Source organism: Sebastes fasciatus, chromosome 6 (genome assembly GCF_043250625.1).
Source record: "Sebastes fasciatus isolate fSebFas1 chromosome 6, fSebFas1.pri, whole genome shotgun sequence".
In the NCBI taxonomy this organism is placed as follows: Eukaryota; Metazoa; Chordata; class Actinopteri; order Perciformes; family Sebastidae; genus Sebastes; species Sebastes fasciatus.
The window spans coordinates 18,259,652-18,286,989 of NC_133800.1; the positions used below are offsets into that span (position 1 = coordinate 18,259,652).

A 27,338-nucleotide genomic window follows, 5' to 3' on the forward strand; every position below is an offset into this window, starting at 1 on the left:
TTATGTGAGATAATGGACAACATGGACCACCATTTTTGTATTTTTTATTAACCTACACAAAAAGTGTTTCAAAATTACTTATCTACCTACCAGGAACCAGATTGTTTGTGTAGACATGGACTATTGAAAGATTAAGTCATTTATATCATTTCCATTTTTTCCACTGTGAATACTCCAGGTCATTCAACTACTAACTTTCGTTGGACTAAAATCCCACGATGTCACATAGCACGTGCACTACGTACAGTAAATGGAATTTATTTGACGTGACTGGAAAATAATATGTCATGTGACACATTGAGGAAGCGAAGCAACGTGACACTCACAAACCCAGGTATTACTCTCCACCCACTGAGGAGGTTATCAAGAGAGCATGCTGCTTCTTGACAGCAATGTGATTAAATGCTCTGACTATGACTATGACTATTTAAGCCATTGCAAACTCACCACAGTTTACTAAACAATTTCCATTTTGTAGTGATTTTGCAGGGCTGAATGCTGCCTGTCACTGTGTGCACATGTGTGTCTCTCACCTATAGGTGCACAGAAGAGAAGAACAGGTTTAACCAGATTTGCATGCCTGAGCTCAGATATAAACAGCAGCCGGTCCGGGTTTACCTTGACTTTCCTCTTGGTTTTACAGGAGATTTTGATTTGAAAATGACCATCAAAAACTTCTCAATTGAATACGATGCCATCAACAGCAAAAACACCTTCACAAATGGAGACACCATCAACGGGAGAATCATCTTGGAGGTTTCTAAGGAAACTACAATCCAGTCCCTTGCTTTTATAGCAAAAGGAAAAGCTTGGGTCTGCTGGTCTGAAAATTATGGACAATATCAAAATAATGTGTACTGGGCTGAAAAGAAATATTATGATGTCAAACATCATATCTTGAGAGAGGCAAGACAAGATGGTAACGTATTAAATTAATACAATTATTGAGTTGCAGTACATTGAAGCTAATGCAATGACATTAAGACAATGATCTGTTATTAATATACTGTTTAAGGACTTATAATATGTAATTCTGTTCCAGGCACTGAAGTCGTTGGTCAAGGAAGACATGTATTTCCTTTTTCCTTCAAGATTCCTGACGGGTGCCTATTCTATTCTATACTTGAACTTTATTTTACATTGATGTTTTACTTCTTTTCAGGTAATTAAAATTTTCTATTATTGTACTTCACAGAAAAATCCCATCATCTTTCAAAACCTCCATTGGTAAAATTGTTCATAAATTGACGGCACAGCTTAAACAATCACTGAAGCTGACAAAAGAGGCCAAAACCCACTTCACATTTGTGTCCAAAGCAGACATGAATATTCCCGGACTCATGGTAAGAAATCATTCATCTTTAAAACTGCAAATGTTGTTTAAGCAGCAGAGATTGTGTTAATCTGAGGTGTTGGTCTCTTCTTTTAGGAACCTCAGTATGGCACAAAGGATAAATCTGTCAAAGTTTTTGGCTCTGGAAACATTTCAATGGATGTTCACACCAAGCGGATGGGATACCAGCAAGGTAATAATCATATCTGGTAGAATTAATCCTGCACCTGAAGGATTTTTATTCACGCTTTTCCTTGTTCAGCAACTGTACACACCTCTCAGTTATTTTTGAGAGCAGGTATTTGTTGACTGGGTTTGTTTACTGCTACCTACATACTTCATCAAGGAAACATCGGTTACAATCTCTTGTTTGGTAACACTTGACTCCTCCCTAATTTATCATGAGCCTGGGTATCTAATGAACTGAGTGTCATGCGGAAATGTTTTTTTTGGATCATGAGAATGACTTGATGCTGGCAGAAGAGCGCCTCTTTCTTTGACGCTGCAGCAGTTCAAAATGCAAGCTAATTTTTTCCTTTCTCTCTATCTTAACACTATTGATTAGTGTATGAGCCATATGTAAATCATAGAAGGACGATGACATTGCAACTACAGTCATTCGTCCTCCAACTGCTGAAACTGCTGGTACATAATAACCCAGAGGAAGTAAGGTGTGGGGGAGGGTCACTACAGGTCCAACAAGTTTTTGCGTTGGTGCACTCTAAACTAAAGCCAACTTCACTGCCTAATGCAGGTTTAACGGTGGGATGGTCTCTATATCAGTGCTCACCTTAGATCATGGCAGATAGCAATATTGCAGAATCGTAACCACTAACTACTTATGGATCTATACATTTAACACTGTAACTCCATTTTACAGGCGAGGCTCTCAAAGTCACAGTTGAAGTCAGCAACCACTCAACTCGTTCAGTGAAGCCCAAATTCATACTGTATGAAACAAAGAGTTACTTCGCCCAGGGTCGCAAGAGAGTTTGCACAAACGCTCTCCTGAAAGACAAGATGGAGGCTGTTGCATCCTCTGGGAAAGAGACTGTGACCAAGGTGATCACCATCCCCAGGGAACTACCTCCCTCCATCTTGAACTGCTCCATACTCAAGCTTGAGTACGGGCTGAAGGTAAACGTCACTATATTGTGGTCAAACGATAGTTTGTGGGGGGTAATCCTGCATTTCTTCTTTCTGAGCCATTCTTATGTGCATATGCTTGATTAATGTTTTGTTAGATGAAGGGAAGCTTGTGGACGTTTCTGTGTTTCTATTTTCATTGTTTAAAATGTCTTATTTGTGCTTTTAGTTAGAGTATTAGGGGGGGAAAAAATTCAGTCACAGGTGAAAAAAATCCAGTACTGATAGTGATATTATAAACAAACGTTCTAAGGTAAGGCATAGCAGAAGTGCTGTAAACCGGTACACCAGAGGGGACCTCTAGTGACAAAACAAAGGAATAATGTAAGAAACATAAGAAAGCCCCACTGACTTGAACAAGATACAAACACTTTCCAATGATGTAATCCAATGTATCCAACACAAATGTTTTTAAATTATGAATATCAACATTCTTTTGGAGACTTTGAACACATCCCTCACTCATTGTTCATGGTGTTTGCCAAAGGAGTCGGTTATGTGCACAGTACAGTATCATTGTGACTGTATATAATACTGTAAAATAATTCTGGTGATATAAAGAAGAAAATCCAACAATTTTGACATCAACAATGTTTTTCACAGATCTTTCTAGATCTCAAATATGCTGCAAACCCAGAGATCAAACTGCCTATAGTCGTCCTATCTTCCTCTGAGGTCCCTGGTATACAACCACCTGCTGCTGCTGGCTTTGGATTTGAAGCATTTGGGAACCCAGATCAAGCAGCCTGGAGCACAAAACCACAACTACAAGCAGCACCCCAAGATGAGGATCCCCCTCCTCCCTACGGAGCATATGCAATGTACCCTTCTAGCAAATAGGCAAATGCAATGTAAATACGCCACCGATTTAGTATTGCACTCATATAACATTGTCAGACTCATGATGGACTGTTAAAAAAAGTGTAAAAATGTATGCAGCAGAACCAGAGATATTGCCTTTTTAATTCTATGAATTATTATTTCTTGTTAAAACCTTGCCATCACATCACCCACAATGAAACTCACCACACCACAATCTCCGTATCATGCAATGCTCATGTTTGTTTGTAAAATTTGCTTTAAATTTTTCTTTTTTTTATGATAACACTGCTGGTTCTAGTAATGGTTCTTTGTCCGTTTCCAGTTATGTTGATGCCATTTTTTAATTTTTTTGTATTTTACTGTGAATAGATGTCCATATGTTGTAATTTCAGTGTTATTTGCATACTAACTAAATTTCCATCAGCTTGCTTAAATCAATGTCACCTCTTTGTGATAACACTGCTGGTTCTAACAGTAGTGACCATATGATTCTTTGTCAGTTCTTTTAAAGTCCTGTCAATGTGATAAACTTTCTTTAAACATGAAATGCTTTTGAAATAAACCACATCCCTGATATAAAATCATATAACACTAAACAGCACCTGTGTATATATAGGTTAATCAGCGGCATTGTATCTTTTGAGAAATGTCTGTGAGATAATGGACACCATGGACCACCATTTTAGTATTTTTTTTTTTTACAAAAATTGTTTCTAAATGACTTATATACCAATAACCAGATCATTGTTTGTGTAGAGACGTGTCACAGACACTGACTGATTGACAGATTAAGCTTTTTCTGCTCCGAGAGCTGGTGAAACAACATTCTTTGAATCATTTATATAATTTATATTATTCCACTGTGACTAAAATCCCATGATGTCACATAGCACGTGCAACAAGTACAGTAAATGGAAACTTGTTTGACGTGGCTGAAAAATAATATGTCATGTGACACATTGAGAAAGCGTAGAATGTGACAGTCATGAAACCAGGTATTACTCTCCACCCACTGAGGAGTTTATCAAGAGAGCATGCTCATTCTGGACAGCAGTGTGATTAATTGCTCTGACTATGACCATCCAGTTGCGATTGAAGCCATTGTTTAACATGTTTTAGTAAACTGTGGTGAGGCAGGGCTGAATGCTTCCCATTACTGTGTGTGGAAGTGTGTCTCTCACCTGAGGGCACAGGAGAGAAGAACAGGTTTAACCAGATTTGCATGCCTGAGATCAGATATAAACAGCAGCCGGTCCGGGTTTACCCTGACTTTCCTCTTGGTTTTGAGGAACTCAAACCTCACTGTGTATTCCTCTGTGGAAAATGACCATCAAAAACTTCTCGATTGAATATGATGCCATCAACAGCAAAAACACCTTCACAAATGGAGACACCATCAACGGGAGAATCATCTTGGAGGTTTCTAAGGAAACTAAAATCCAGTCGCTTGATTTTATAGCAAAAGGAAAAGCTAATGTTCGCTGGACTGAACAGCACGGGAAAAATCAACATCATGTGTACTGGTCTGATGAGAAATATTACGAAGTCAAACATCATATCTTGAGAGAGGCAAGACAAGATGGTAACGTATGAAATTAATACAATCATTGATATGCGGTACATTGCAGCTAATGCAATGACATTTATGCAATGATCTGTTATTAATATACTGTTTAAGGACTTATAATATGTAATGCTGTTCCAGGCACTGAAGTCGTTGGTCAAGGAAGACATGTATTTCCTTTTTCCTTCGAGATTCCTGACAGGTGCCTATTCTTTACTTTATTTCAGACTGATGTTTTACTTCTTATCAGGTCATTTAAATTCACTATTATTGTACTTCACAGAAAGATCCCATCATCTTTCAAAGCCACCACAGGCAAAATTGTTCATAAATTGAAGGCAGAGCTTAAACAATCGATGAAGCTGACAAAAGAGGCCAAAACCCACTTCACATTTGTGTCCAAAGCAGACATGAATATTCCCGGACTCCTGGTAAGAAATCAATCATCTTTAAAACTGCAAATGTTGTTTAAGCAGCAGAGATTGTGTTAATCTGAGGTGTTGGTCTCTTCTTTTAGGAACCTCAGTATGGCACAAAAGATAAATCTGTCAAAGTTTTTGGCTCTGGAAACATTTCAATGGATGTTCACACCAAGCGGATGGGATACCAGCAAGGTAATGATCATGTTACAAACATCGGTTACAAATTCTTGTTTGGTAACACTTGACTCCTCCCTAACTTATCATGAGCCTGGGTATCTAATGAACTGAGTGTCATGCGGAAATGTTTTTTTTGGATCATGAGAATGACTTGATGCCGGCAGAAGAGCGCCTCTTTCTTTGACGCTGCAGCAGTTCCATACTTCAAAATGCAAGCTTATTTTTTCCTCTGCTGCTCTCACCATCTTAACACTATTGATTAGTGTATGAGCCATATGTAAATCATGGAAGGAAGATGACATTGCAACTACAGCCATTCTTCCTCCAACTGCTGAAATCTTTCTCTAGAAAGACAGCTAGATAACCAACCAGTGTGCACTGGACTAGCTGCGAATGTGAAGGCAACAGGGGTACACAATAATGCACAGAAGATGTAAGGTGTATGGGAGGGTCAATAGGCCCTTTTCACAGCAGCAATTTTGACATGTCATTGCAGGGTCAACACAGTTGGATTTAATAATATTAATTATGACCCTATTCCAATAAGGTTATGAATAATGTGAACGCACTAGCTGAGTCAAAGTTTGTGCTAAGTTTGGAAATAACTAAAAGGGTTAGTTGGGATCTTTTGAAGTGGTGTTACTTTACTGCTTTTGTGAATAGAGTCTGGTGGCTTTGAAGAGAGCGATCTAACAGCTTCAGTTCCCCGTCAGAGAGAGCTGCCGGGCAGTGAGGTAAAGCGGCTGTGGACGAAAGCAGCAGAAAAAACACCTAAGAAAAATCTATATCAGTTTAAGTGTGCGCTATATTTTGAATATTTTCACTGCTTTTCGGGTTTTAACATTTTCTATGAAATTGTATTAGATTTTAGTTTGATATTTACTATAGCCCGACTGATAACGGATTGTTGAGGCCGATACCGATATGGATATTTGGCAGTCCGATAACGATATAATCGGCCGGTACATAAACATCAATAAATCACATAAACAAACAATTTTGATATGGATACCTTAGATTTCTTTTTTTAATTGTATACATTTTAATTGTTTAATTTCACCCTGTTTCTAAATAACCTCAAAGCTACTTTCGCATTTCTGTTCTACAAGTTCTGGTTACTGATTGGCCGACATACACACCAATACATTATATCTGCAATAAGCTAATACTGTTTGCTACAGTATGATATTGATTTGCATCTTGTTTTTGTTGACTTCCAGTGTTTTTTTAACCTTGCTCTTGTGATGTAGAGCATCACTCATCGTATCACTGTTCAGCCTGGTGTTAGGTTACTCTTTAATGCTTAACAATGTCTTCGGTAACAATATAGCACTCTCTTCCGTTATGTTGGCCACTGGTCAACCTGTATCATACATAAACTCACTGCATACACATTTTTACGATTACGATTATTGCAGAATCGTAACCCCTAATGATGGATCTAAAAATGCACTACTGTAGCTTTCTTTTCTCCATTTTACAGGCGAGGCTCTCCAAGTCACAGTTGAAGTCGGCAACCGCTCGAGTCGTTCAGTGAAGCCCAAATTCAAACTGTATGAGAAGAGGAGTTTCTTCGCCCAGGGTCGCAGGAGAGTTCACACAAATGAGATCCTGAAGGACAAGATGGAGGCTGTTGCATCCTCTGGGAAAGAGACTGTGACCATGGTGATCACCATCCCCAGGGAACTACCTCCCTCCATCTTGAACTGCTCCATAATCAAGCTGGAGTACAGGCTGAAGGTAAACGTCACTATATTGTCGTCAAATGATAGTTTGTGGGGGGGTAATCCTGCATTTCTTCTTTCTGAGCCATTCTTCTGTGCATATGCTTGATTACTGTTTTGTTAGAATAGCAATGGGAAGCCAATGGGGCTTTTCTGTGTTTCTCTTTTCCTTGTTTAAAATGTCTTATTTGTACTTTTAGTTACCGAATGAGGTTTCATTTTGAAAGTGACTAAAAATCTAATAATGATATAGTGATATCATAAACAAATCCTTTCTATGGAAAGGGTAAGCCCTTCTCCTATGCCATGATATATAATATACAAAATGACAAAGGAAGCATGTTTCTTCACTGATTGTTAGTAAAATGACAAAAAGTACAAAAATGTAGAGCACACATAAACCTAATCAACTCAGGAAACTCAAATGAACTGAATAAACTCCTGAGAGAAAACCTGCAGTAAACCAGAGATGACCTCTAGTGACAAAACAAAGAAATACAGTAAGAAACATAAGAAAGCCCCACTGACTTGCACTAGATTGATAGAAAAACTTTCTAAATATGTTTTCCTATAGATCCAATAATAATAAAAAATAAAATCTCATTTGTTTTTAAAAAATTATGAATATCAGCATTTATCTGGAGTCTTTGAACCCATCCCTCACTCATTGGTGTTTGCCAAAGGAGTCGGTTATGCGGAGAGTAGCCTATGTAAATTATTGTGACTGTAATAGTGTACAATAATTCTGTTATTTTTTCACAGATCTATCTAGATGTCAAATATGCTGCAGACCCAGAGATCAAACTGCCTATAGTCGTCTTACCTTGCTCTGAGGTCCCTGGTATGAAACAACCACCTGCTGCTGCTGGCTTTGGATTTGAAGCATTTGGGAACCCAGACCAAGCAGCCTGGAGCACAAAACCACAACTACAAGCAGCACCCCAAGCTGTGTATCCCCCTCCTCCCTACGGAGCATATGCAATGTACCCTCCTGGAAAATATGCAAGTGCAATGTAAATATGCCACCGATTTAGTATTGCACTCATATAACGTTGTCAGACTCATGATGGACTGTTAAAAAAGTGTCAAAATTGATGCAGCAGAACCAGAGATATTGTCTTTTTTATTCTATGAATTCTTCTTTCTTGTCAAAACCTGGCCCCTACATTACCCACAATGCAACTCACGTGCCAAAAGTTCCGTTTTGAGATTCGGGGGTGTTATGCTCATGCTTATGTTTTTTGTAATATTTGCAGCTGTGTAACAGAAGATGCTTTAAATAAAGAGTTTTCTACTTTTGTGATAACACTGCTGGTTCTAATAATGGTTCTTTGTCCGTTATGTTGATGCCAACGTTTTTATTTGTTTTATTTCGCTGTGAATTGTCCATATGTTGTAATTTCAGTGTTATGTGCATACTAACTAAATTTCCATCAGGCTGCTTAAATGAATGTCACCTCAAGGACAAAGTTGAACAGAATTGCTTTTGACTAAACATACAGTAACACGTTTCAATCAAAAGATCGATTAGAGATGTTTCACCCTCCATCTTGATCTGCTCCATCATCAAGCTACAGTATTTAGGTTTAAAGTGAACAGCATGATGTTATGTCAGTAAAAAGTTGTGGAACGTGTACTGACTCTGAATCCCCTTACAAAAGAAGTTGTACTTCAAGTTTATTTTATGAAGTAAACTCAAGTATACATTATTTAATAAGTATACTAATATCAATGTACTAGTAGTATACTTGTAAGTGTACTACTTCAATACTTCTCGGGACAAAATTGGCCCACTTTTTTAGTTTATAAAAGTATACTTTAAATGTAAGAGTAGTAAACTTTCAGTACACAACTGGTTTACATCCAAGTTGTATTTTGTACTGCAACTATAATATGAACTATACTACAAGTGAACTTATACTGTTAGTTTACTAGTTATATACTTATACTACCATATTACTTATACTTTTCTTTATACTTTTCAGTATAAGCCAAGTACACGTGGACTTTTCTGTATACCAAGTATATACTTAAGTGTAATTTTGTTAAGTTTATCTCTGATAAGTACACAAAAAGTAAACTGAAAGCGTAATCTCTTATTTTACGTTTAAAAGAAGTATACTAATAGCATACTTGAATAAACTTCTTTTTTGTAAGGGTCTGTTATAGAATGAAATATGTTCTAAATGCTCCAGTGCATTTCCTTAATAATAATAATAATAATGTCAATCTCAATTTATTTGGCCTAATTTAAGCTGTAAGGCTGCCGGCTAGAGTTACCTGTGTGAAAGTGACACCTGCAGCTCTTGATCACGTGGTCATGTGTGACGCAGATACAGCTTTCTTTAGAAGTCCAATACTACAGTGCATGCCAGCCTTACCTGATCCTTGTTCATCAACGAAAGGCCCAACTTCAGTACCACCGTGGATCAATTCAAAACAGCAAAGTTATAGGAATCCTTTTGCAAAAGAAGGAGGATCGTCTACTCATTTCACTTCGCAACCTCTGGGAAGGTTATTTGATGTTGTCTTATCATGACTGTAAAGCATCTCTCAGTGGATTACAACAAGGTGAATGAGCGAGGCACCTTCTCTCCCGGGGACATCCTCTCCGGCAGGGTGACAGTGGTGACCAGCAGGGAAACCAAAGTGCAGAGTTTTTTGGTCAGAGCCAAAGGAAAAGCTAAGGTGACATGGCACGAACAAGAAGGGCAAGCCACAGGGACGCACAGCGACAAGAAGCGATACTTTTATTTTGAACACATTATTCTTCAGGATAAAAACAAAGGAGATGGTTAGTATTGACTCTCTAATGCCAAAAAGAGAGAAACCGCTTAAAGCTTTTGAATTCAAAGACATTTTGTAATCTGTGATGAATGTGCATTTAACAAAACTGTTTCTTTTTATAAGGTTCAGAAATAATTCGCCCTGGGAGAAATGTGTATCCATTCACCTTTGTGATTCCAAATACGTACGTATGAATATATATATATATATATATATATATATATATATATATATATATATAAAATAAACATTCCTCACCAGCTGGTGAAATAAAAATAATCTCCCTTATGTATCTGGGTTATTTCTCTACAGAGATATGCCTTCATCCTACGGGGGGAAATGGGGCAAAATTACATACAGTTTGCGAGCCCAGCTGACTCAGTCAATCTGGCTCGTCCACAAAACCAAGACTGAGTTCCCTTTTCTGACCAAGTCTGAGTTCCCCTTTGCCTCCAAATCAGATATGATAATCATCGGACTGAAGGTATGGAATAGATTTGCCTTTGTACTTGAATCCGTTTTTTCTTATAGATCCCATTTGTGTGTTCACTTTTATAATTATAATATGTTATAATAATCATCTATGCAGCTATAATGCCAGCTCAAACTGGTATTTAAAGAGTTGGCATCCTGACAGTTTATGTTTCTATTTGGTATAGGAACAACAATATGCAACCAGGATTTCATTTTGTGGCTCTTCAAAGGTTACTATGAATGTTACCTCTGAAAAAATGGGAATAAAGCAAGGTAAACAGATTTCAATAAGAATATTTTTTTTTCTGAATGGCCTTAACTGAAACATTAATGATCTTTTCTTTCTACTAAATATAATAGGTGAAGCAATGGGAGTCTCCGTAGAGGTGCTCAATGACTCTGCACGCACAGTAACACTCAAATTCTACCTGTGTGAAAAGCAGACCTTTGTTGCTCAGTCTAAGAGGATAGTACACACCAATGACACCCTCTTCGGGACAGGAGACTCTGTTCCAGCCGAGACCAGTAAGACTATGACCAGAGTCCTGAGTATCTCTCCACAGCTCCATCCTACCTTCCTCAACTGCAGCATGATGAATCTTGAGTACAGAATCAAAGTATTTATACTGTGTATATTGTGTTGATTTACTTTTTTAAAAGTACACTTGGCTTGGATATAGAGTGATTGCCAGACAGCAACACACTGGCTGTATGAAAGGGGAAACTGAGGGAGAAAGAGGGAGGAGGGGTTAAAGGGGACAGCCCTTGTCTAAACACTAATGACTGGTACATGTAGGACAAAGTGTCATATTACAGCCCAACCTGATCTGTCACCTAAAAAAAACCCGGATGTAATGACAAAGAGCCAGAGCAAAAAACTCATACTGCACAATGAAAAGTGGGGGAAGGAGATATACAATACAGAACAGTATTAAAAGTTGCATTTCTTTGGTTGCAGGTCACTCTTGATGTCCCTCTGGCAAGAGACTCAGAGATCAGACTTCCTCTGGTCGTTCTGTTGGGGTCGCCAAAACCACATCAACAAAAACCAAAGAGATCCATCTGGTTTAGAAAGCTTCCTGGTTAAAAAAATATGCATTAGATCCAGAGCCAGTGTTGTGCATGTTGTATGAAAAGGACTCTAAATAACTACCCAAAATAACTGTTAAATGTAGTTGCTTTTAAATAAATTCAAACTACCTCAATTGCCTGATAATTCACTCTATACTCTTTTATCCACTAGATGGAGATGTGTGTCACTAAGAAGCCAGTAATAGCTGATTCATTTGTAAGTAGGTACTCAGATCCTTTATTTAAGTAAATGTTTCAATACCACAATATAAAAATAATCCATTACTCCTGTGACTGACATATTATCATCTATTACACTGTAATATTAATACTGATGCATATTTAGTTTAGTTTAATGGGGTAGGACAGAGGAAAAATAAAGTCCTGCAACAAATCTATTTAAATGTTTGGAATATTCTCTAATCTTTGCTTTTTTCTGTAAAATATTGGATGATTTTAGATCTTTGAGCCTCAAACAGATGAAACCATGTGATACGTTTATAAGGGAAATATCGCTGTGGTGGAACTGCTAACAACTCAGAGACATCTGAAATGAGTCCCAACCAGATACTGCTTCTTTGGAAAGGGAAACAATACATTTATTCAATGTTTTTTAAGTTAAATATTTTTATGAAAAGTAACTACTGCACCTGTCAAAGTGGAGTAAAAATCACAATATTTACCTCTGAATTGTTATGGAAGTATAAAGTAGCATTAAATGGAAAAGCATAGTATAAGTAAAATTGTACTTACTGAGTAAATGTTAGGGCTGTCAAAGTTAATGCAATAATAATGCGTTAACGCTAATTCATTTTAATTTCTTTAACATATTAACGCAATTGGCGATTTTTAGGTTGTAGCGGGCTCAGTTTTTAAGCGTGAAGATAGAGTGAAGATACTGGCATCATATGAAACTAGAAACCCAAGGAATCCATTGGTACCAACCACGTCATACTATACATAGCTGGTATTGAAGGAGGCTAAATAACGCTCCAAACTGACGCTAAATTTGGCGAGGAAAAACCGGCATGGCCATTTTCAAAGGGGTCCCTTGACCTCTGACCTCAAGATATGTGAATGAAAATGGGTTCTATGGGTACCCACGAGTCTCCCCTTTACAGACATGCCCACTTTATGATAATCACATGCAGTTTGGGGCAAGTCATAGTCAAGTCAGTACACTGACAGCTGTTGTTGCCTGTCGGGCTTCAGTTTGCCATGTTATGATTTGAGCATATCTTTTATGCTAAATGCACCCCTGTGAGGGTTTCTGGACAAAATTTGTCATTGTTTTGTGTTAATGGATTTCCAATAATACAAATATACATACATTTGTTTAAAGCAAGCATATTGGCCCACTCCTATGTTGATAAGACTTTTAAATACTTGACAAATCTCCCTTTAAGGTACATTTTGAACAGATAAAAAATATGTGATTCATTTGCGATTAATGGTGATTGACTATGGACAATCATGCGATTAATTGCGATTAAATATTTGAATCGATTGACAGCCCTATTAAATGTACCACCACTGCACCGGAGTATGTAAAAAGCTGAATTTTGATGTTGGGGTGAACTCCTTTAATTCCTTTAATAAGATGAACTTGTTAGGGTGAAGAAAGGCCTCTCCTGTTTGAGATACTAATTCATCTGAACAGATATGAATCATTTACATTTAAGAAGTCATTTGTCGTCTCCTCACAATCGTGACTGTCGGGAATGAGCACTCATACGTCGCAGCACAGAGACACAAACAATGACTCAGTGAGATCTGAGAATTAGACGTTAGGGGTTTCTCACGCTCATCCTTGTCCACGGACTCATTTTGCAACAGAGGAAAGTATTGAACAAAGGCACATTCATGGTTCTAACAGTACATGTGTTACCCAACAAGCGGTTCTTAAGTGAAACCAGGCCCATGTTCTTGACAGAGATCGTTCCCTGCCCAGGAGGGGAAACATTTGGAGAGCTGAGCATTTTATGGTTGGGATCCATCCTGGAAACATTAGATCTGGCTATTGTGACACCACATACAGCACACCCACTATACCCAGAGAGAGAGAGAAAGAGAGAGAGAGAGAGAGTGTTTGGTTCTGGAGCACAAATAGGTCTTCACGATTTCAGCCCACAAAACAGAGATTACTCTCAACATTAATAATACAAAAGCACAAGAGTGACAGGCTTCAAAACCCACCGTTCTGGTGGACCTGCCCTCTGCACTGCTGTTGTGGGAATTGAAAAATTAAGCTCATATTTCAGCTCACATCTGCTCCAATTGACTTGTCATCGTGTGTTTCTTGAGCTTGTTAGAAAGTGTATTAATATTTGAGTGGAAACACATAAAATGTGATTCAAATCATATGTCAAACAGCTTTTATGTATCACTTATTGTAAGTAACTGTAATAACTTTGATAGTATAATGACTATGTGGGTTAGAGGACTGACAGCCACTGACATAACTCAGCAAATGTTGGAAAAAATTGGAAATAGAGGGCCTAAGTGCTGCATGATTGAACAGCACAGAATGTGGTTTAATGTAGCACAGTACGCAGTGCAGATTTAGCTAGAATTCTGCCTCCTACACCTGCATGAAGATATCTGCAAAGCAGCAGTGATGTTCACGTTCTCCAATATAATAAAACAGAAACTTTCAGGTATGATGCAGTGTGACAGATTCCTCTAATCCTTGCATCCTACACCTGCATGAAGACGTCTGGGGAGCAGCAGTCTCATGTCATTCTGTTCATTTCTGGCAGCAGTCATGGTGCTGGCTGTGCTGTAGCAGAGCCTGCCTGGTAACCAGACTGGCTCCGTGTACAGTGTGTGCAGGCTGTCAGCCAGCCAGCTCCCTCCTTACACGCACACACACACACTCGCACGCCGTAGCCTTGCCTGGTTTTGGAGAAGGGGTAGGGAGGTGTGGCCTCTGGCACCTCCCACCTCCGTAGCCAGAGCCAGTACCATGACAACCATGCGGGCCTGCTGGCGACTCCCTGTCTTCATCGGCCACGGTTGCCATGGTAACTCCCCAAAGGGGCTCCCGCAGATCAGCGGGACGGCCGTCCAGTTGACTAACCCTCTCCCAGCTGGGGAACGGCTGAGAGAGTGAGCAAGAGAGCGGAGTGAGGAGGGAGGGGAGGGTGTGTGCGTGTGTGTGTGTGTGTGTGTTAATGTGTAGGATGGCACAGCAGAGCCTGAGGAGGGAGAGAGGGAGGGAGATAGACAGCGTGCTAGAGAGGGAAAGAGAGGAAGGAGAGAGACGACTAGTCCGACCTGCTGAAGCGGCCTATCTTTGCTCACATGCAGCCTGATAACAGAATAGCTTTGATGAAAATACACATTATGTTTAACACTAGTCCCAAATGTGTCCTAATTCAATCGTCCTCCTCTCTTGGGATATCTCTAACCCTAACACGCTCCTTTAACTAATTGTGTACATGCTGATTTACATATATGATTAAAATGAATGTCCTCACCCCGTCGTCTCACTCTAACAAATTACACGCGAAGCTTATTCTTTGAAGAAGAGGGTTTCTGTCATCGTTCTTCCATTTTCCAATCATGTCAGTGACAAGTATCACGTTCTGAGCTTGGACCCAGTAGAGAAGGGCCACAGATGGCTCTGTGTAGTGCGGTTGGAGAAAGAAATGGCATTACTAGGTCCGTTGGCTGGAGAGTACTGAGGGGCTTTTTCTACTCTCTAATTGCTCCAAGCTGTGTCCCCTTGAAGGCCCAGAGACACACAGATTTTCATGTGTGTGAAGGACCAGGAGCAACCAAAGCTGAGCCTATTTCAAACCAGTGTAATTTAAAGGAACAGTGTGTAGGATTTAGGCGGATCTATGGCAGATATGTAATATAATATTAATGTAAGTATGTGTTCTTTAGTCTATAATCACCTGAAAATAAGACTCGTGTTTTCGTTAGTTCACGTTCACACGTTTTTTTTGCGTCGGCCAACCATAGTTCTCCTACACGCTTGGCACATGGGAGAAGTTTCAGTTGGTTGCAATCTGCAACCTCACCGCTAGATGCCGCCAGATCTTACACACTGCACCTTTAATGCTCAGATTGTATTATTGCATTCACATTGTTTTTCCCTCTTTTATATTATGTTGTCCATCCTTTAACGCCACATAAAGAAACAGGTGATTCAGTTAAGTACATCATGATGAAGCTTTTATTTTGGAAAAGGAGAGAGATAAACTTCCCATAGTAAACGTTTTCTGATCTATTGTAAGTGCAGAAAAGTTTGATTTCTTCTTTTTCATATAAAATCCTTCTCATTATTTTAAACGTATAAAAAAGTGACACAAGGCAATTCTGTCAGTGTTACAGAAGGCAAGTTGCCAAAACATTCTATACTAATTCAAATAATCTACGGTTTCTCAGTTTATTTTCTCTATTATACGTGCAGTAATACTTCTAATCCTAAAACTAGCTCTACATAAAGTGTGTGACTATATTGTGCACTTGTAGTGGTAACCTTTGGAATTACAAATAGTTTTACCGTTTTAAAAAAAAATCCCTTGACACAAGTTGTTTGATTACACAAAGGATATAAAAACAAAAAGAAAGTTCATTGTTATTTATGAAACTCAGAGAAGCACCCTCCCCTGCATAGGTGGACATTGCATATCTTGCAGCCGAACACGCTTTCGTGTCGCAGTCCCTTGTTGGTGCAGTTCCTGCAGCGGCGAGAGCGCTCTGACATGCGCTCCAGGCGGTGTCCGTACTCTATGGGTGAGTCTGCGTGTCTCTTGCGTGCCGCCCGCTCCATGCCCCTCGCCCCCTGGTAGTCCCCAATCAGCTGCTGCGCCAGGCGCACCCGGAAATGGCGCTGGGTGAACTGCTTGCCGTTGAAGCCCGCCGGCGGCGTGCCCCCTCTGCTCTCCCTCAGGATGATGTAGGCGTTGACGATGCACAGGTTGACGTAGAACCACAGGAAGTAGCGCCACCACTTCTTGCACGGCCTGCCGACCTGGTAGCATTCTCTCAGCTGGTCGCACAGGTCAACGCCCCTCATGTTCTCCTGGTACAACAGCAGGGGCAGAGGACGAGGTACGCCAAACCCGAAAGACAAACCCGAGCAGTTCACGCCGTCGCTCTCGCCCTCCCCGTCTGCTTCCTGCCCGTTCTGCCGGCCCGGACTGATGCCAACGATCCCCGGAGCGGAGTTGGTGGAGAGGCAGCTAACCACCTTGGCATCCCGTGTCACCGTGGCGACAAGGTTGCCCCGCTGGCACTGGTAGAACTCGCCCTGCGACAGCTTTCCGACGTTTCGGGGCCGCAGGACCTCCGGGTACCCTCTGCGCCCCGGCTGGGTGGGCCCGCAGGCGTACAGTCCGTCCCTCAGCAGCCGCTGGAGGAGGGGCACCGAGGTGAAGAAGCTGTCCATGAAGACATGGTGGTACTGACCCTCAAGGCCGCGCACCAGGGAGGTCACCACCCTGTAGCCCAGGGAGGCCGTCGCCTCGTCCTCGCCGGGCTTGCCTACATAGATCTTGGCCCGGTGGCAGTAGCCGGTGCGCGAATCACACAGCATCCACACGGTCAGGCCTTTCCTCAGGGGCTTGGAGGGCATGTACTGTGTTGGCGAGAAACGTCCCTGCATCACAATGGCACTCTTGTCTACGGTCAAGCAGCGATTGGGCGTGTACGCGTCCCACATGGTGTTCTCCACCACATCAAGCAGAGGCCTGATCTTGAAGAGGGCGTCGTACCCACGCTCCCCACGCCCCGGTTCACTCTCCCTATCACACAGCTGGATGTACTGGGTGAGCTTTTCAAAGCGCCTGGCTGTCATAGTTTTTTTAAAGCCCGCGTTCCCAATGAAAATATCACTGGCCCAGTACATGCCAGTGTCCGGGAGCTGATTGATGCCCATAAGAATGTTCAGACCCACATAGGCTTTCATCTCTCTGACATCAGTGGGGTGCCAGTGGGGGTCTGATTTTCCACTCCTCCTCTGCCGATAGAGGGCGTATTTGTTTGTTTGTTCCACCATGTGTTCAAAAAGAGAATCTGGGAAGAGCATCCGGAAATAGTCACGGGTGTCAGCATCGTCCCCCAGCGAGTGCTGAGGGCCGCTGACGGCGGAGAAGGGCTCGATGGAGATCACCTGGTCCGGCTCGCCCCAGAAGTCAGCCGAAGTGCAGCAACAATCCTCCGAATCCAAATCATCTTCGAAGCTGAAAAAACTCCTGCGCTCCTCCTCCTCCAAATCGGAGAAATCGATATCCGAATCGTTCGAGGTGGTGGTATCAGAACAATTGGTGGAGACCGAGTAATAACAGTCCTCTTCTGCGTACTCGTCCTCGTCGTGCTCCATGCACCCATTACTGCCAGTGACTAAAATTATGTTGCAGCCTCCTCCTGCAATGAAGCCGGCCGCGTCTGCAGACTCCACCGCCACCGCGGCTGCTGCTGTGAAGCCATTCTCTCCTTCCTCCTCCTCCTCCTCCTCCTCCTCCACTTCTTCTTCCTCGTCTTCCTCGTCCGAGTCCGGCTTTCTGTACGGAATTTCAACCCACTTCACATCGGCTGATAGATTAAGCGGAGACTCTTGGCTGTCGCACACCGTGTCGCTACTTTCTGCGTCCGCGCTAGTTTCCAAAATAGTAAAAAGCTCTCTCCCTTTCCTTGCCGTCGCCATGTCGGGGTATTAAAGTGCCCCTGCATGAGTCCTCTTTTTATGTATATTTCTTCATAGTCGTCCGAAAATGAACTGATGTGCACTTAAAAAAGGCAGCCTCTTCTTCCAAAAAAAAACTTGCTGGGTCGTGTAAAAGCCTATGCGGCGTCTAAAGAAGCGTGATTCTCATTGTTTCCTGCTCCTGCTTCTTTTTTTTTTTTGCTGGGGCTTTTGTAGCGCAGTGTGGCCGCAGACGTCAGAAGCTGCATGCATGTCCTGCTTTGTAGGGCGTTTTGCGACTGCAGCTGGTGGGGTTGCTAGTTCGCTAGGCTGGCAGATGGCCGCTTGCTGTTCTAATGCCCGCTGGCATTCACCACTATCAATAAGCCGGATACCCATCTCTGAGGCCGCGGAGAGAGATACAGAAAAACCACTGCGTAAAAAAAACACCCAAAACATCAAAATCATGTCCCTGTCAATCAGCTGTCTATAACCTATAACCAGTTATAGTGTGGAAACTTCTCTAATACAGCCACTACACAGCTCACACACTAGCCTAAAATAGTCTAGTTTCACCCAAATATCTCTTGTGTTCAAGTTTATTAATGCTTTTTATGTATGCATCCATAATAAGGGAATTAAACACAATTAAAATGCAATGATGGATGTTTTCCCACATCACACAGCACTCCCTTATTCATCCGGTTTTTGCTAAACAAGACTACACACTGACTGAACTCTGGAAAGCAGAGAGAAGCAGCTTGTTCATTCATAAACATGCTTCTTCCCTCTGACAGGTTCCTACATGAATCTGAAGCCCTATAGGCTATTGTGGAATTAGGGACCTCCCTCTATTTTATGAATGTGGGCAGATACTCTTGTGTTTTTTTACTCCAGGAACTGAGGATGAACAGATTCTCCTCCCTGATGATGAGATTGATTGATCCTCTTACTGGGTGTGCATGCAGAGCAACGACATGCAGACGTTTAACCGGCCTGATTTAATGATCATATTCTGTGTAAATGTTTAACACAATGTTTAACACAATGTAAACACATTGCCAAACGCTTCAAGTAACACGCCTGTAACATCTGCCCACTGTAACCGTGTTTATCATTCTATTAGGCACATTTTAATATAACAATATAATAGTCCTGCTCATGACTTGCAGTCATACCTGTGTTTATTCACGACATGCAGACGTTTAACCGGCCTGATTTAATGATCATATTCCATGTAAATGTTTATAACACATTGCCAATACACTTAAAGTAACATGCCTGTAACATCTGCCCACTTTAACCGTGTTTATCATTCTATTATTCACATTTTAATACAACAATTTAGTCCTGCTCATGACCTGCAGTCCTACCTGTGTTTATTCACGACATGCAGACGTTTATTCACGACATGCAGACGTTTAACCGGCCTGATTTAATGATCATATTCTGTGTAAATGTGTAAACAACACATTGCCAAACGCTTAAAGTAACACGCCTGTAACATCTGCCCACTGTAACCGTGTTTAGCATTCTATTATGCACATTTTAATATAACAATTTATTCCTGCTCATGACCTGCAGTCATACCTTATGTGTTTATTCATTAATAAACACCTATTATTCCCTGCCTTTATGTTGCAGTGTTCTCCCTCAGGTGTAACACCCCTGTGATAAGTAGAGGAAGCACTAAATAGCTTTTTATGAGTGGAGTGTCCTCTTCAAAATACTGATCCAGGATGTTTTTTCACAATGTTATTACAAATTAAATACAATGTAGTCTGCTGATTGATGCGGTCTTATTACTTTCATTACAACCGATGGCAGAAAACGTATAACGACACCTTTTTAGTTAGACTTAAAAACAACCAAACAGTGGTCGCTTAAAAGTAACACGCCTGTAACATCTGCCCACTGTAACTGCGTTTATCATTCTATAAAGCAAATTTTAATAGAACAATTTAGTCCTGCTCATGACCTGCAGTCATACCTTATGTGTTTATTCATTAATAAACACCTATTATTCCCTGCCTTTATGTTGCAGTGTTCTCCCCAAGGTGTAACACCCCTGTGATAAGTAGAGGGAGCACTAAATAGCATTTATGAGTGGAGTGTCCTCTTCAAAATACTGATCCAGGATGTTTTTTCACAATGTTATTACAAATTAAAGGTCCCATATCATGCTCATTTTCAGGTTCATACTTGTATATTGTGTTTCTACTAGAACATGTTTACATGCTGTAATGTTAAAAAAAACTCTTTATTTTTTTCCCACTGTCTGCCTGAATATGCCTGTATTTACCGTCTGTCTGAAACGCTCCGTTTTAGTGCATTTTGACAGAATTGCAACGGAATTGCAACAGAATTGTGTTGCTAGGCAACAGCTTGGGTCCATGTGTACTTCCTGTTAGCTGATGACATTCTCATACGCTGCAACCAGGAATAAACTGTGTCGAGGGTCTATATATATATATAATATTATATTATATATCCGTGGCATCACGAATGGGCAGAAATCCTGACAGTTTCAAAAGCTCAGTTTCTGAATACGGGCTGTGTGTATTTCCCTGTGGATTGAGTGTTTCGATACTTTCACAGTATTTACTTAGACCTGCTTTATAATAAAAAAACACGAAAATCTCATTTTTTTTTTTAATATGGGACCTTTAAATACAATGTAGTCTGCTGATTGATGCGGTGCTATTACTTTCATTACAACCGATGGCAGAAAACGTATAACGACACCTTTTTGGTTAGACTTAAAAACAACCATGGTCATGGATTCCTTGCTCACTTGGGAGGAGGCTGGTTAAGTCATGTCTTCACTTATAGGAGGGGGATGGGCTGCAGGAAGGGTCCTCTCCGAATTCTTTTAGCTGTGGCCTGAGTCTACATGGCTGGCTGAGCACTGGGCTGCTGCTGCTGCCCCTGGGCCCTGCAGCAGAGGCACAATTTATGTGTCCTTCCTCACTAGCTTATTGCACAGATTCTCGTTGTCTCAGTGGTATCATATTGCCTGTCTGAGCCACAGGCCTTATACTGCTGTTTTAGTATCTGCAGAAAAGGCACTGACGCTGTACAAGCGCAGTGTACACTGGGAACCAGTATGTTGGAAAAACGGTGGAAAATGAGGGAGGCTGTGTGTAGACCTCCGATATCCAGCCCAAAAATAGAAGTAAGGGAGAAAAAAAAATGTCTCACTCCAGCGTTTCCAGGCCCCTGGAGCAGAGTAGTGCTGCAGCAGACCCCTCAGAGACTCCCGCGGTGGGGTGGAGAGACGCCGACCAATGGGGGCTCAGGCGTTCAGTGTGTGTGTGTGTGTGTGTGTGTATCTGTGTGTATGTGCGGCTAACTCAGCTCCTCCACAGCTCAGATCCTTTTCTCATGGATGAGTTCAGAGATGGTTTCTGTGTGTGTGTGTGTGTGTGTGTGCATCCGCCAGCATGTGAGCAAATGGTGCAACCACCGCAGCCCCTGCTAAAGACAGACCAACCCTTCGCTCTGTCATTCCCTGACACCGTGCACGCTGTGCTTATGTGTGTGCGTGTGTGCGTGTGTGTGTGTGTGGGTGGGAGGCTTATTAATAGTGATGTGTTCTTCCACTGCCTATGGCATCTTTAGTGTTAGCTGATGTGATTGGAATAGAGAAAGCAAATTCACTGGTAACATCAACTCATTTAAACAGAATCATAATCTGTCACATAATTGGTCAAACTGACTTTGACTATACTGTTATCTGAGTAAACTAATGTGTTTTTTTCAGGACAACCGTGACATGAATTTGGTCACATTTCGAGAATCCTATCACCTGCCCAAATAGTCAATGTGATGTGTAATACTGACCTTGAAAAACACCTCACCTGGTTGCCCCCTCCCTTTTAGGCAACAGTGGCACACTACCCTCTGGTGGCGGTTGGAGAGAAGTAACTCATCGGCACAAAGTGTATTTCATTCTCATTGTCGAAGTGTAAGTCTGATACTTTGGGTCTATTTAATGATAACAAGGAAGACTATATGGTTTGGATCATCTATGCCATATTGTGCTGTAAAGTCGATGCTGTAAACAATCTAATGTACACAGAGGCATTCATCTGCTCACCAGTGTTCTTGTTTGTTAATGTTAATTCTACCAATGTCTCAAAATGATCATAATGACAATGAACATTCATTAAAATTATAATAGAGAACATATTGTGATTTAATTACAATTAATAATTGGTTTGGTTTTGGTCTCTTTGTTTGTTCAAAAGCAGTCAGGTCAAATACACTGTTATATAATCTACAGCATGTAATAAAAAAAACCTCAAAAGAACCAAATAACATCTGTACCCTGTATTAGATATGAAGAAATACTTTGTGGTATAGGCAACAGGTTATGTTACAGAGAAAGTATGTATTCACCCACTAGATGGAGCTATAATACAGAATACAGAGGGAGGAAGAAGGAAGAGTCTTCACTGTTAACTGAATATTATGTTGTATGGTCTTTACGTGCACACTTAACAGAACAGTGGATTAAAACGCTTTAATGAAGTTGTATCTCTGTCTCCACCTCTCACACACAGACCTGAGATCTGACTTGGCTCTTGGTTGTCAGACCATGTGTTCCTCGTTACGCCTGTATAGTGCTGGACCAGGACCGGCAGACCTGGTCAGGGAGACCTTACTTGGCTCTGGTCTTGGCACACTCAGAGGGTCTCTGCTGGTCAAATTCAACATGTGACACATCCTTAATTATTGCAGTAATTCATCATGTCTAATTACAAAGTTCGGCCTTTTTAAATCATTCTTACGTTCAGGTTTCATGTTGGCTGCCACTTGAAGGCATTAAATGGAACTTGTTCTCTGATTAAAAGCACAGATTGTCTGCTCTGAGAAAGGTATTGTGAAGAATGTAAGTATACAAGATAATGACATACAATGTGTAGATGCCTGTCTTCACTGACCTTACTTTCTGTTATTGAGGGTTAGAAAGGAGGTTGAAGGCTTACATTTTGATAGAGGATATCTAACATTTTAATGCTTGTCTTTATCCTCAAACCAGAGGAACCCTGACTTCAAACTAGTGGAGAGCAGCCTATGCATAGCCTGTGTCTTTTAATAGATACTTATCTTATCAATGGGACAGAAAATGAAGAGCCTGCAGACTCCAGTGAGGGAAACTAATTATTGTCCCTTAGTGAAATGTCTCCCTACGCAGGGAACTTTTAACGTTTTTAAGTTCCAAGGAGTGCTGGGGGAATCCCATTTTGCCAGCTACCCCTGGCACAGCATATTGCTGTTGTTGTTGTTGTCATGTGACATAAAACCCAGGCACAGATTCCCACAATGACGCATCAACGACCACAAAATATGGCACGTTTGGGGATTGCGCAAACGTGTTTTGTCTGCAACGGAGAACGATCGGAACCCTTTTTCAGACAGTAACAAAACAAAATACAACAATTGTTTTGGAGAATGCGCCACTAATCCTTTTACATATGTCAGTAATTCACATCACCCTTTGTACGTATCCATGGGAAACTGAGCGTTGCTCTTGGTTTGATACACAGTGAGTGTTATGTTCATATCATTGGCTCATCCCATCCACTTTAATGCGCTGCTGTGATTTTATTATTATCCATAAATCATCTGTTTGAGCCGCAGTCTCCCGGATTACAAGAACTGTTTACATGTCGCCTTTAATTAAATCCAAATGGCCTGGATGGGAAAACTGTCAACAAATGGATTGTGGGTGTTGTGCACAGTTATTTATCAGTAGTGTAAGTGACAAACAATACATTAATTTTGCTGGCAGATGTTGGCGATTCACATGGAAGAGCCACAGTGTGTTCTACTGACATGGCATCCAAGGATCATATTTACCAACAACTCTAAAAAGCACAAAGCCGAGGCTAGAAGAAGTACACGTGCACCTGTGAGCAATCACTTAAATCTAACTGATGATACCTGGGAAAGATATTTCCCTCAACCTTCAAAAGTAGCACATTAACTTCCCACCACTGATCCCACATGACGCAATCAATGTTCTACATCAGCCTTTGTTTCAAATCTGTTGTAAGGAGCAGTCATTCCTTTGATATTTAAAATGCTGCCTCTAGCCAAACATCCGACTTGTGGGAGCTTGACTGAACTCATTTGTGAAACAAGCACAGATAGACAATGTAATGCCAGGAACAAGTTGTCCCACAAATATGCAAATAATTGTAATATATGAGATGTTCCTTTTATTTTAAATTGTCCTTTCACTTGAAGATCATCACAGTCCCAGTTGCATCTTTGTTGGGCATCTCTGTTGGGTTTACAGACTCAATTTGGAATCACCAAATGCCAATGGTCAATTACATGATCTATGATGGGAAGCACAAGGTTTCCAGTTCTTCTGCTTCATGCACATCCCACAGTCAAAAAAAGTTATCGTGCCAGGAAGCTTGTAAGTCTCTCTTTGTGTCTTTTTCTTTTCCTCTGGAGGGTAAATCAATGGATCCTGTAGTCCTGTTAATACTGCCCCCTCATGTTAGGGCAGCGGAAAGAGGAAGTGACCACATATGGACCTTGTTACCATCCCTTGATGCACACTTCAGGTCACAGAACAAAGGTGTGTGTGGGGTGCATGTGTGTGTGAGACAGGGATAACCTCCTGTTGCACAACCACCAAGTCATATTTCTAGGTACTTACCACTGTAATTGGTACCACCTATTGGTAAGTACCTCGTGTGACCACAGCCTCTTTATTTGATTTTCAAAATAAAAGCACCATATGTATTATTAATTTTTTTAATTATTATGTTGTGTTGTTCATGCAGCCTAAACTAGATGGATGTGAAGAATGAGATGAGTTTGAACAAGAAGAGTAGATTGTGAAAGATACAGTGAGTGGTCAGCTAATATTTTAAAGATGAAGAAGACCCAGCCCTGACTGATATATAAATAAATAACTGACTTGTGAATCCGAACCTAAACATTCTCACGACTTCAGCAAATAGAAAAAGAAAAGGAAAACATTTCAAAATGAGGAAACTAACACCCTCATGCATGTGTTTGGGTTCAACACAAACTATTTCCCGAGGTCTCTATAAACCAGAGGTGATTATTTTCCACCAGTTATCACGAGTGTAACGTTTTAAGTGTGTGAATCGGTTAAGAGAGGGAATAAAACATCTGCGTGTGGCACTGTTTGCTTGAAACTGTCAAGCAACACTTGCAGAAGAGACAAATGACCACATGGAGAGACTTTCATGTATGTTTTCTATGACTTGGCTTTTCAAGTTAAAAGTCCAGGACTCTACATTGTGAGCTGATGGGTTACCACGTCGTTTCGTGTATCTGTTGTCAGTTTATTTTAGCGTTTTGATGCTTTTTTTCCTACAACAGGGCTACAAAGCGCAAAAAAAAGTTGGTATCTACAACTAGAGACAAAGAGATGAGAGGTGTTGTTAGTCTTTTAATAGAAGACACATATTTGTTCCCTTCCTGTTGCTGTTGTGGCTTCACAGCAGAGAGCCGTGAAGCCTGTTACCACAGTACGAGACATCCTCTCCCTCTCTCAGCCTGAGTCATGTCTGAGAGACCAGGAGGGCACAGAGGAGCCATTGTAGCACTCTCAGCTCCCACATCTGAAAAACTCAAAGTCTCATCTGGGCAAAAAATATGTTTCTCTCCAGTTGAGCAGATGCAATATTAGCTAAATAATAAGCGTATAGACGCGAAAGATGAAGGGTTCTCTCTGTCAACTGACTTTCTGTCTGCAAATTACAAAATGTTATGTGGAGGCTTGGCAACATATATCTTAAAGACAACTGTGACCCGCTGAGATCAACTGTTCTTCTGTGGATTTTTCCTCCTCGCTCAGCAATTTGAGCCTCTTTTTCGTCACTACATCACATACCAGTCACACCCATGGACAGAAAAACAATTTATGGTGGTGAAGCGATTCAACACAGCAACTAGAATAATAGAGGGAAAACAAATTAAGTAGTTCACAGTGTGGAACTGAACTAATCTCTTAGACCAAGCACACCATCAGAGTGACGAAGGATGTGTTGGATCATAACACCTCCGAAAAAAAATGATTTATTGGAGATGCCACAGTAACAGCGGGCACCCTAAATTTGTCTCAATATAGCTTATCCTGTGGTGTTTACGTAAAAATGAATTTAAGTGTTATTTCAGTCTTCACCAATGTTTCCTTATAAGTATACCACAGGAAGCCTTTGTGAAGATTTCTGTTTTTTATCTTTCTTTGTTTGCGCAAGGATTGAAGACTGCACGCATCCTCAACATTGGCTTTTCCAAAACAAGCCACTTATTCACACCTCTCAGACTTCTGTGTCAGTGTTGCTATAACACCATTACTCTCTTTATAAAGCACTTCTTCTCCGAGCAGCTGCACATCTGCTCCATTGCCATCATCCTCAGTATGATCACGTTTCAACATTCACAGTCAAAAAGGGACGACGCGGTGGCCTCTGTTGACACATTTGGCTTCAGAGTTTAACGCAGATACTCAACAATGAGTGCTGTGACCCCGATATCTGGGATTGATTTGAAGCTTTTGCTTAAGCTGTTTGGGGAGTGAAGAGAGGCCACTCTGTAGTATCTGTATTTTCTGTCTGTGCTGCACGATCATGTTTAGAAAATAAATAAATAAAAAATAAATAGATACAGTTTACGTTTTGGTTGATTACTCATCCTCTTGCTTGTGTGACCTGACATGTGTTGACAAGATTCATTTTGTGGATAATTTGTTCAGCATGGATAAACAGTTTGTGGGAATAAAGTTGTCAGAGTGTGAATGATATGTGGAAACTCCTTTGCGTACATGGATTAGAGGATATCATCTGACTGAAAGACACTTTTGTCACTGAAGAATCCACAGATATTTCGTTTTTTAACAACTTTCGGATCAAAAGTCCCTTTTTAAAAATGTTGAAACAATAACAGTAACTGATTTTAGTCGCTGAGGGGCAAGAAAAAGATGAAGAAAGAGAAACAGCATGAATCAGATATGGAGCACTGTGTCCAAGTGGCACACTGCCTTTCTTTTCTGGAATATTTAAAAATTACAGCCAATATGTTACAGCAAACATATGTGCTGTCTGTTTTCAAGCCACAACGCTGCCGTGTCTGCCTAATATCTTAATTACAACCTTAAGCTCTCTTTTTATTTCACTAATTCATG

General features: G+C 40.8%; 2 protein-coding genes across 2 annotated transcripts; both read left to right on the forward strand.

Moving 5' to 3' along the window:
• Nucleotides 1-365: 365 nt before the first annotated feature.
• On the forward strand, nt 366-3,882 carry LOC141770193 (arrestin domain-containing protein 3-like). Its single transcript, XM_074639841.1, has 6 exons — nt 366-919; nt 1,043-1,103; nt 1,196-1,343; nt 1,430-1,526; nt 2,214-2,470; nt 3,083-3,882. Exons 1-6 carry the CDS (start codon nt 496-498, stop codon nt 3,317-3,319), a joined length of 1,224 nt encoding a protein of 407 aa, XP_074495942.1. The 5' UTR covers nt 366-495; the 3' UTR covers nt 3,320-3,882.
• Nucleotides 3,883-4,498: 616 nt separating this feature from the next.
• Nucleotides 4,499-8,494, forward strand: LOC141769292 (arrestin domain-containing protein 3-like). The gene is made up of 6 exons (XM_074638216.1): nt 4,499-4,883; nt 5,007-5,067; nt 5,149-5,296; nt 5,383-5,479; nt 6,948-7,204; nt 7,951-8,494. Exons 1-6 carry the CDS (start codon nt 4,625-4,627, stop codon nt 8,203-8,205), a joined length of 1,077 nt encoding a protein of 358 aa, XP_074494317.1. The 5' UTR covers nt 4,499-4,624; the 3' UTR covers nt 8,206-8,494.
• The last annotated feature ends 18,844 nt before the right edge of the window (nt 8,495-27,338 follow it).

Coding starts and splice junctions, on each gene's coding strand:
- LOC141770193 (XM_074639841.1), top strand. CDS start 496: ATGCTGCCTGTCACTGTGTGCACATGTGTGTCTCTCACCTATAGGTGC. Junction 1,527..2,213: donor GCGGATGGGATACCAGCAAG/GTAATAATCATA, acceptor TCCATTTTACAG/GCGAGGCTCTCAAAGTCACA. Junction 2,471..3,082: donor AGCTTGAGTACGGGCTGAAG/GTAAACGTCACT, acceptor TGTTTTTCACAG/ATCTTTCTAGATCTCAAATA.
- LOC141769292 (XM_074638216.1), top strand. CDS start 4,625: ATGACCATCAAAAACTTCTCGATTGAATATGATGCCATCAACAGCAAA. Junction 5,297..5,382: donor TGAATATTCCCGGACTCCTG/GTAAGAAATCAA, acceptor CTCTTCTTTTAG/GAACCTCAGTATGGCACAAA. Junction 7,205..7,950: donor AGCTGGAGTACAGGCTGAAG/GTAAACGTCACT, acceptor ATTTTTTCACAG/ATCTATCTAGATGTCAAATA.